At 40.4% G+C, this 11,217-nt stretch overlaps 1 protein-coding gene across 1 annotated transcript in view; it reads left to right on the forward strand.

Moving 5' to 3' along the window:
- rbm38 (RNA binding motif protein 38) overlaps positions 1-10,372 on the forward strand; it is a gene marked incomplete at its 3' end in the record, with an annotated part of 32,710 nt that extends 22,338 nt beyond the window's left edge. The window contains exon 4 of the mRNA XM_083894893.1: positions 10,006-10,372. Within this exon, the coding sequence (XP_083751019.1) occupies positions 10,006-10,372 (367 nt within the window). The remainder of the gene's footprint in view (positions 1-10,005) is intronic.
- Positions 10,373-11,217: the final 845 nt, after the last annotated feature.

The raw sequence follows: 11,217 nt of genomic DNA on the forward strand, positions 1-11,217 counted from the left end.
GGTGAAGGTATTTCTCTGTAGCTCCCTCTGGGGTGTCTAGAGTCTCACACATGGCACTGCCTCTTTAAGTCGCACGGCAAATAACAAAGACAAACAAAGATCGAGTCAAACAAAGCTGAGCTCTGTCTGCTGCTTTGGTAAATTTGCTTTAAGTTTAAAGACACGGGGAGGACACGCCGGTGCCAAGTGTGGCTGTGGGTTACAGCTCAGGGTGGATCCGAGTCTGGGTCTGGGTCTGGGTCTGGGTCTGGGTCTGGGTGGGGTCGTCCGTCGCTCATGACTGTCTGCTGCCTTTTTTGAGAAAACAGAGATGAAGATAGAAGTGTGGTGTGAGGTTGTTTCAGTTTGAGGAGCAGCAGTGAGGGTAACTTCCTGTTGAAGCAGTGAATGGGGGGGGGGGGGGTGATGTGGCTGCAGGGGCACACACACACACACTATCAGCACACCTGTGGTCTTGTGTTGTTGTTCTTTTTCAGTTGTAGATGTAAAGCCAGTGGTAAATGTGACCCTGGTGGATGATCGTCAGTGAATCATATAAAATGGCCTCTGAAGAACACTCACAACTCTCTCTCAGTCTTCCACTGCTTTGTCTTTGTCTGATTTTACTCCTCCTCCTGTAAATCATCTCTGTCGTTATCACTCCATCCATCCGTCCATCTGTCTGTCTGTCGTGGGGTTTTGGTCGACGGCGAGTCCTCAGGTGTGTTTTATTTTGCCCGGGGACGCAATTAGGAGTGACACTTCTGTCGCAGGGAAACCCTAATTTAAGAATGGAAAAAAAAAAAATCAAAAATCATGTTCCCAGATTGTCATCTTTTACACACACACAGACACACACAGCTGCCATTTTGTGCATTTCAAGTCAATTCAGTTTGACAGTAATAATACACTTCTGTTTAAGAGAGACGTTTAATGGCCACAGGCAAAAGGCCCCCTGGGGGCCCATTTTTAACCAAAAACACACAGCCCCTGTCTCTGCCAACACCTGCCCTGGTAAAATATCCACTCCTCAACTGTTGAATTAACAAACCGACCTGTTTTTCTTCTCCTGCAACAAATGAAACCGTTTGCATATCAAATATGTTTCATTTAAAATAACCTCATTTGACACCATGTCGTTTATTTTTCGTCTTAACTTTCTTTTTCTTGACTTCTTCACCAGTGAAGAGGAAGAGCACACAGTCTGTGGAGTTCTTCAATGTTAAGGTATTTTTAATTGTGTATTTTAAAGAATTGGAGACTTTAAATGATAACAAGAAATTAAGTTTAAGTGGAGAAAACTAAGTGAAAAATGACCTGGTTCCTCTGACTTCGCGAGACTTAAGTGGGATTTCTCTGTTTTAAAGGCGGAAACTTATTATGTCCATAATATTGTGATGACACAATTCTGTCGTTTAAAACTGTGTCATTTCATTTTCTTACACTTGAACAAACAAAAATAGTTTAGTAGTAGTAGTAGTAAAATAGTTATTTTCATATAGTTGTCCTCTCTTATGAATTCATTCTTAAAAAAACAAAAACAGTTGTAGACAAAGGGAACTTCTGCTCTCGCTGGAAGAAGAATAAGAAAATATCAAGCTTCGAAAAACAAAATAGTGTCAATCTTTCAAATTCAAACTCAATTGTAGTTCTGTGAAATGACACAACTGCAACAAACATGCACAAATGAAAGTGACAGATGATAAGTATACATATATATATATATATATGTACATATATATGTATATATAGTGCTTACCACATTTATTAGACCACCACCCAAAGCCACAGGTGCCCTCGATGAACAGCATTTGTAATGATCAAAATACACCAGTATGTAGAAGCTCTTTAACCAAAATGATATTTTTAAAGCTAATATATAGCAATTCTTGTTCCACAGGGAAAAAAAATAGAAAAGAAGAAATATTATTTCTTGATTAAGACGTCAAATTATTAAACCACTAGTTTTAGTGGTTTAATGTTATACTTGATTCATTCCTGACTTCTCAGAGAAGAAGTCCAGTGAGTTGTGAGTAGTATTCAGTTTATTTGCCAAAAAATCATAATTTTTCTGACAGGTGGTCTAATACATTTGTTAAGTATAATATAATATGACCATGTAATATTTATAAAGACACAACTACCACAATAATCTGTCTTTATATCATGTCCATGAATTGAAACTGGCAGAAGAAAGAAAGAGCTGAGTGTCCTGCACTGATGTTGGCCTTTGTGTCTCTCACCCTCCCTGCAGCTCTGTGTGTGTGTGTGTGTGTGTGTGTGTGTGTGTGTGTGTGTGTGTGTGTGTGTGTGTGTGTGTGTGTGTGTGTGTGTGTGTGTGTGTGTGTGTGTGTGTGTGTGTGTGTGTGTGTGTGTGTGTGTGTGTGTGTGTGTGTGTGTGTGTGTGTGTGTGTGTCTCTTTGACTCACCCTCCTCACATCCCTCATGTGAACTATTAAAAGCGAGTCTGTCCTCAGGCGTGAAGGATACGATGGCTGATCCTTCACCTCTTCATCTCTCCCTCCCACTCACTCCTCGCTCAAGGAGTCCTGACCTTGACCTCCCCCGACCAAAAGAACGGATGTTTAAGAAAAAATATTTCCTATCTTTCTTTCTTTTTTTTTCCCTGCTGCCTGCGTGATTGTGATGAAGGACAGAGAAGAGGAGGAGGAGGAAGCTGCTGGCTGTGAGGGAGTAAACCCACAGAGAGGGGGAAGGATGGAGCACAGAGTCAGTGGAGGTTATTCTGCTCTCATGGGTCTGTTAGTAAGAGTACACCCATGCAGCTGTGCCAATTAGCCCTGCCATGCCTGAAATCTCCATTCACATGCACACACACACACACACACACATATACAACACCCAACCTGTTTACAAGTATTAGTCCTCATGGAGACCAAAACCTGGTTCAAAAGAGGCAGAACGTAATTTCTGAGTGATTTTTAGGGCTAAGATTTGAATTAAAATTATTGACTGGTTAAGGTTAACCCTTAGTGCTCTGTGCTGCAGGTGGTCATTTGCCGTGGGAATAATACACAACTCTTAATATGGACATCCTGGGGGTGTGTGTGTGTGTGTGTGTGTGTGTGTGTGTGTGTGTGTGTGTGTGTGTGTGTGTGTGTGTGTGTGTGTGTGTGTGTGTGTGTGTTTATAGGTCACATATTCAGGCTTTAAACATGTTTGTTTTTTTTCCGTCTTCTTATGTGTTGTATCACATTTTGGTAACACTTTATATTTAGGAACACATATTCACCATTAACTAGTATGCTAGGCTACTAGCATAGGCTAGTATGCTACTTACTAACAATATAAGCAGCATACTAGCCCTTTATTAGTAAATATTAAGCACCTTCTTCTACATAACCTTATATTCTACGTCGATTACGACATCAATTAAGATTTTTCCCAAATAAGGTGTTAATGTGTGCTTAGTATTTACTAATAAAGGGCTAGTATGCTACTTATATGCATGTTAGTAAGCACCTAGTTAATGGGGAATATGTGTTCCTTTATATAAAGTGTAAGTGTTGTAATGTAGCAATAATTGTGCAGAAATCTAAAAAAAATCGATCGTTTTCTTTCGTTTTTGTTCATAAAAACGGGCCGAGTTAACTTTGAACTGTGACTTTATTTCCAAATTTCACAAATTCAGTCCGATATGAAACCTTTAAGGTACGCACCAAGAAAAAAGCAAAGGAAAATATATTTCTTTGAATTTTTGGATTATTTTATTTTATTTACTTATGATAACAATAACAACAATCAATATTTTTATTTTACTTTTTTAAATTAGACACTACAGTATTTCAGATACAGGCCTCTACTAAACGGTTGAGACGTCTGTTCATAATAAACCTGGTTTGCATAATTCACAAAGTACAACATTCAGAACACAAGTCACATTCATTGTTAGTGGGTTTTCAATGAGATATAGTGACTTAAAGTTTGGTCGGCCAAATGGTTGATTAGTACCTAAAAGGGTTAAACATTTTGAGTACTTTTTTTGCTTAGGTGTGTTTATATAGTTGGATCATTTCTTTTTTTTATCAGATTGTGCTGAAAAAAAAAAAAGGATATAAGATGCTCTACATTGCACATTCATACATATGCTCTGTGGGTTCTAAGGGTTAAAGGTATATGTAAGAATGTGGCCAAAAACGGTTACTTATTCAAAATACCGAGGTCTTTTAGGTTTCGTTATCTGACGTAACTGGCAACCCGTGGTTGCTCGGCAACTGAGACTCTACTGACTGCAATGATTGGTAGACTGTGGTAGGTGGCGCCACATGCCAAAACATGATTTCGAAACATAAACATGATTTGCAGTCGGCAAAATATTTATTATTAATGCAAATATTTTGTCTGTACTGTTGTTGTTGGTGAGTTCAGTTTGTTATATGAACATTATTCCTGAGTCTCTGTGACATATTAGGAGGATTTTATGGCCAGTTGCTTTAGATTTATTACATAACGCACCTTTAGGTTAGGTTTGTTGGAATGAATGGACGTCGATGCAGTGTGCTAAGCGAACCTGTGTGTGTTTGACGGCCAGCGATGATGCCAGGCATGAAGCGTAGGGAGAGGATTAAGATTAAGATAAAACCCTTTAAGTCCCACAAGGGGAAATTCAATTCTGCAGTGAGTTAGTGAACACACACAGCGAGGTGGAGAACATGCTAACCCAGCGCAGTGAGCTGCCATGCCAGTGAGCGGCGCTCGGGGAGCAGTGAGGGGGTTAAGTGCCTTGCTCAACAGCACTTCAGCTGCGGACTGGTCGGGGATTGAACCGGCTATCTTCCGGTCTCGAGCTCGAAGCCCTAACCACTAGGCCACAACTGCCACCACAGGGGGCAGTTGTGGCAGCTGTGTCCTATTGCTACATTACAACACTTACGACGCAGCAGGGAGGCTGAGTCGTCTTGTACAATGCCGCGCTGTCACAGTGGATCTGTCAGGGCGATGCAGGCAGCAGCAGCAGCAGCAGCAGCAGCAGCAGCAGCAGCAGCAGCAGCAGCAGCAGCAGCAGCAGCAGCAGCAGCAGCAGCAGCAGCAGCAGCAGCAGCAGCAGCAGCAGCAGCAGCAGCCGTGGAAATGACACTGCACTCCTGCTCTGACACAGACTAACGAAGTGGAGAGTAGAGATGAGAGAGACAAGTGAGGAAGGAGGAACGTCATTAGCTTCAGATTTGTTTTGTTTTGGTTTTATTATATGAGAAAGTTTTCTGTCAGTCTTTTGACAAGAGACATTCCTGCAGTTGTTTGTTTTTGCCCTTTAAGTAGGTCAAGGCCATGTTAGTTGTGTGCACCAGTCAGAAGTGGTTTTGAAGCCTCAACTTTAGCATTTTGGCTAGCACCATCTTGGGACGGAATAACAGACCTAACTGAGAGACACAACATACTGGACAATACTAGCTGTCAGTCACACACTGTTTACACAACCACAAAGCCGTGTTTCCGAGTGTGACGCTTTGTTTTTGGTTTGGCACTAAACTACAAAAATAACCGTCCCCAACCGTTCCATTTTTCAGTACCCTTCCCCTTGGGGTGCCACAGTAATGGTATGGTCCGGGAGCTCCACCCCACCACAGTCAGCTGAGCAGCGGTCAAAGCGTCACGCCCGCGCTATAGAAATAAAACATGTTATATATACGTATATATATATATATATATATATATACATATATATATATAGATATATAGATATATCTATATATTATATATATCATTTTGGTTTGTATTTATTTTGACACTGTGTATGCGTTATACAGTGAATTTAAATATGAATTAGTTTAGCGGTTATGATAATCAAAGGAGTTCTGCATCGGGTTAGAAAATATCAGTGGAAATCGGTTATTCGTCCAGGAAATAAAGCAATAGTGTGAGTTTGAGGAAGTCCGATGTAGAGAAATACTGTTATTGTTTGACGGAAAACACAGAGATTAGAAAACAGCTTTCAAGCGAGTGAAGGTGAATAATTTCGCAGGAAGATTTGGTATTTGGTTGTTTCCGCTAAGACGGCGTGCTGCTCAAAAACAGTATGTTTTACAGAAGACGCGAGTAAAAGGTTATATAAGCAGGCTATAAACGTGAACTGGTGTGCGTACTGGTGTGTGTTTGTGTGTGTGTGTGTGTGTGTGTGTGTGTGTGTGTGTGTGTGTGTGTGTGTGTGTGTGTGTGTGTGTGTGTGTGTGTGTTGTGTATACAGCAGATAGGGTGTGAACAGGCCTGGTGTCAGTGTTTGTTGTGTAAGCAGCGCACCTGATCCCTGCCCTCGCTCTGTTTACGGATAAGCAGCAGCTTCAGCTTCAGCCTCAGCCTCAGCCTCAGTCTCTGCTTCAGCTTCAGTCCCTGCTCTGATCACCTGTGGAGACAGTGTGTTAAATACTGCTTTTTATAAAACACCAGATATCCTGTGATATGATCACTGCTGCTGCTGCTGCAGCTGTAACAGAGACATTTGGGGTTAAGTGTGCAGCCTCAGGCAAAGGCATGACTTTGTACAGGAGGACAGTTCTCTCATTAATGCTGCGGTGCCAAGCAACTATACAAGCTCATGCTGTACATCTGCCATTATATATATATATATTATAATAATTCTGATCATGAATCTAGAGCGATTTCCACTTTGTGTGTCATTTTTAATTATACAGACTTTTTATTTGGAGCAAGTGTGTCTTTTTGGAGCGTTTCACAGTCAGTGTGCTAATTAAACTTAAACACAAGGGAGACGATCTATTTAAAGGCAACACTTTTGCCTCTTATAGGAGGACGATGATACCTGGAGAGGACTTCTATAGTTTTTATAGCAGTACTTTGGAATACTATATGTACATTTTTTACTCATTCAAGCTTTTAAAATATGGAGAATAATTAAAGTACAATTATTCAGTTTAATGCTTTTTAGGGACGGTATAAAAAAATTCCCTGTCACAATTATCGCGACTAATATTATTGCGATTGATGATATTATTGCGATCTTTTTATATGATTTATTCTAGATTCTCAGATACAAGCAGGGCCTTCTCTTCATCAGAAACATCACCTATGGGATACACGTCTCTTTGTGATAAATACTATAATACATTGTGCCACATGACATAATAAATGACTAGGACTGTATGCTGGTGAATTTCTAAGTCACTCACATGAAATAAGAATGTTTTTCTTCATTCACGATGATCACAATAATAGAGACTCACTTTATTGTAAGTGATTTTTATGACTAGTTAGAGTTAGGGTTGCTGTTCTTTCTGCTTAAAATTTAATAATTATAAATAGTTTTTAGTAAATTAATTAATTTATCATTTATTGTGTGGGAGCTAACAGGCTTTGCTGTGACCTGATGAGTGAGTGAGGCGAGTGGAGAATAGGAGCCTCACAATTATCTGACTTTGCTCGCTCTCTAATTCTATTTTGGTTTATTTTTCCTGTTTTTCCCTTTTGATATTTTGTAAACAGAACCTTTTTATTTTTCTGCATTTGAATAAGTGAACCGTTTTACTCATTGACATTCTTTGCTTTTTAAAAATGACATAAAAAATAGTCTATTATTAAAATGTGTTTTAACAGACCTGGGACTTTGATTTATTTTCAATACACATTTAAACTGATTCCACCATGTTGTTCATCTTACATTGCATTGAGATTAAATTGTATTTATTTAAATGTTTTCCTCTTTTGTCAAAAGAAAAAAAAAAACATACACTACCGTTCCAAAGTTTGGGGTCACCTATACAATTTTGGTTGTGTTTTCCATTAAAAGTCACACTTTTATTCATCAAAAGAGTTGCAAATGATTAGAAAATATAGTCAAATATCATTGACAAAATTAGAAATAATGATTTTTATTCAAAATAATAATTTTGCCCTTTCGTCAAAGAACCAGCAAAGCTGTTTTCAGCTGTGCTAACATCATTGCACAAGGGTTTTCTAATCATCCAATAGCCTTCTAATGCGATTAGCAAACATATGGAGTTAGATTTGTGTCTTTATTATTCAATCAAAAAAAATGTTTTCAATCAAAAAAACATTCACTTCAATCAAAAAAAACCTTTTCAATCAAAGAAAAAAATTGTAGTGAAGGTTTTTTTGGTTAGAAGCAAGTTTTTGATTGAAGTAATGCTGTTCTGCGTTTGGGCCATATTATGGGTAGGACATTTGTGTCTTTATAACTCAATCAAAGAAGAAGTTGCGTCAAACAAACAAAAATATTTTCAATTAAAAAAAATCACTTCAATCAAAAAAATCATTTTCAATCAAAGAAAAAGTGTTTGATTGCAAAAAATATTTGAGACTCAAAAAATTTCATTTGAACACTTTTTTTCTTTGATTGAAAATGTTTTTTTTTTGATTGAAGTGAAAAAAGTTTTGAAGTCTTTTTTTTTTTGATTGAATCATTTTGACACAAACGTTCCGCAGTGGGCAGGTGCTTTCCCATTGGTCAGACATGTTTGAGTGACAAGTGTCTACACCAACTGTTGCCCACAGCCCTGCCTGTAAGGTAGGGTCCAGTGTGCGGAGAGAGCTCCCTCGCAGGGTCTTCTTTGCCACCGGCTGTCGGCTGGCCCCCGCGGAGTGCATTTCCTCCGTCGGTGGTGAGCCGCGACCGGCTCTAAGTCGGCTTGGAAAGGCTCGGGGCGAAGTTGGCAGGCGGCTCCGGCCGTCTGCTTTACAGCGCCCCTCACCCGGACCTCGCCGCTTCCCTGGGCCGCGGAGATGTGTACTCGCTGCGCCTTCTCTCGCCCCCGCTGGCCGCCTCCTCCTCACCGGGGGGAGGTTTGTCGTTCCCGTACGGAACGGCATATTTATGTCCCGCTCTCAAAATAAAAGCACCTGCCTCTGTCTATGAGTGTTTGATGGTGGGGAGACCACTACCCGTGAACGCGAGCGCGCCAGAGAGAGCGAGATAGTCAAACAGCTGTACTGTGGGCTGTGTGAGAACACAGGCTCTGCATTACCTGTTGCTGCTAAACAGTCAGGGCTGCGGGCAACAGTTGGCCTGTGGACTGTTGTTTGACCACTCATTACGTTACTTATTATAACATAACATAGCACTAGCACATAGCAAGCCTCTGTACTTAAGTAAAATAAACAATTCATTCAGTGTGCAGAGCCATGGGCTAACGTTATCAGCTAGCCGTTCGTGCACTATGACGGCGTGAGATATCTAACACCAAGCTTTATGTTTAATCGAAATATCAAACAGAGTGGGATAATAACATGACACAAATCATTTTAATACTGTTTTGCCACTGCACTGCGACCTGACTTGCTGACGACCATGACATGCTTGTCAGAAAGACATCGTTGGTGTAGACACTTGTCACTCAAACATGTCTGACCAATGGGGAAGCACCCGCCCACTGCGGAACGTTTGTGTCAAAATGATTCAATAAAAAAAAGACTTCAAAACTTTTTTCACTTCAAATCGAAAAAAAAACATTTTCAATAAAAAAAAAGAAACCACACTTAATCATTTTTCTTTGATTGAAATTTTTTTCTTGATTGAAGCAACTTTTTTTGCGATTGAATAATTAAGACACAACTGTCCTACCCATAATATGGCCCAAACGCAAAACAGCATTTTTTTGAGTCTCAAATATATTTTTGCATCCAAACAATTTTTTTCTTTGATTAAAAAGTTTTTTTTTGATTGAAGTGAATTTTTTTTGATTGAAATTTTTTTTTTGGATTGAAGCAAACCTTTTTTGATTGAATAATAAAGACACAAATCTAACTCCATACGAACACAATGTACCATTAGAACATGGGCCTCTATACACCTATGTACATATTCCATTAAAAACCAGACGTTTACATGTAGAATAGTCATTTATCACATTAACAATGTATGGAGTGCATTTCTGATTCATTTAATGTTATATTCATTGGAAAAAAGAGCTTTTCCTTCAAAAAATAGGGACATTCTAAGTGACCCCAAACTTTTGAACGATAGTGTTTATAGAAATCTTGTTTTTAATTGGTGATTTTTCTCACTGACCCTTGTTTCTCTGTCTGTGTGTCCAGGCTGGCCCAGCAGTACGTCTACCCTCAGGCTTTCCTACAGCCCAGCCTGGTGCTTCAATCCCACCTCAGCCCCACAGCAGCAGCAGCAGCGGCCGCGCTCTCCTCCCCTTACCTGGACTACAGCTCCGCCTACAGCCACTACACCCCCACAGGACTGGAGCACTACCCCTACACGCCCTCGCCGTCCCCCTCCGCCGGTTACCTCGGCTACAGCTTCTCCCCTGGCACGCCGGCGCCCTCCTCCCTCGCCACATCCCCGACCCCTCCGGCTGCCATCCACCCTCCACTGGCTGCACTCACCGCCGTGTCTGGCGCCCCGCAGGCCTTCCTGCACTATCCTCTGCACCAGCCCGACCGCATGCAGTGAGCAGCTCTGCGCCGGAGCTGCAGAGGAGGAAAAAGCAAAAAAAAAAAAGGAAGTGATGATTCAAAAACAGCGTGACTGTCGAGCTGTGTTGTCATCGGGATGAGACTGGAGAACCAGGAAGTGGCTGTGATGTAATCAAAGGGCTTTTTTTAGAAACATCTCTCATTCCTGTTCTTATTCCTTTTTTATATATATATATATATAATATTATTATTAAAATTAATGCTCTGTTGTTTCGTCAGTGAATGTTTTTTTTCATAAATGGTAGAAGTCAGGGACTGGACTGATATGACCTCTCTTGTCCCGTTGACCCTGTGGACGCAGCCTCACCGCGTGCACACGTGTGGCTAAAGACAATGAGTAGTGCGTCTGCTCGCTGCGACGCTGCAGCTGCAGTTTCTCCAAAGGTTCTGCGCTGAATGCTGGATTATAGCCAAGCTGGGAGCCAGATCCTTTTTCAAAAACAGAAACACGGGTCTAGTTACCTCCTCATCAAGGTTATGTTTTTGTCTATGGCCTTAGACCTCCCTCTCTCGCTCCCTCTCTCTCCATACTTATTTAATTTTGTCATTTTTCCTAGTCTCTCTCATCTCAGAGGAACAACAAGTTTATTAGACTCCTCCTTTTTGTTCTTTTTAGCCACTAAAGTTAAGTTAAGTCAAAACAGAATATGCAATTATGACGATAAAGGACAAATATGACTAAGATTAACAGCACTGGTGTATTGTTTTTTTGTTTTTTTTTAATATTGCCACTGCTGGAAGATCACTCATGGTAAAAGTCATCTTTTCGTCACTTTTGAGGATATTTTCCATCTCTAATTTGATGATATTCAAATTACATAG

This window comes from Microchirus variegatus, assembly GCF_963457635.1.
Source record: "Microchirus variegatus genome assembly, chromosome: 9".
NCBI lineage: Eukaryota > Metazoa > Chordata > Actinopteri > Pleuronectiformes > Soleidae > Microchirus > Microchirus variegatus.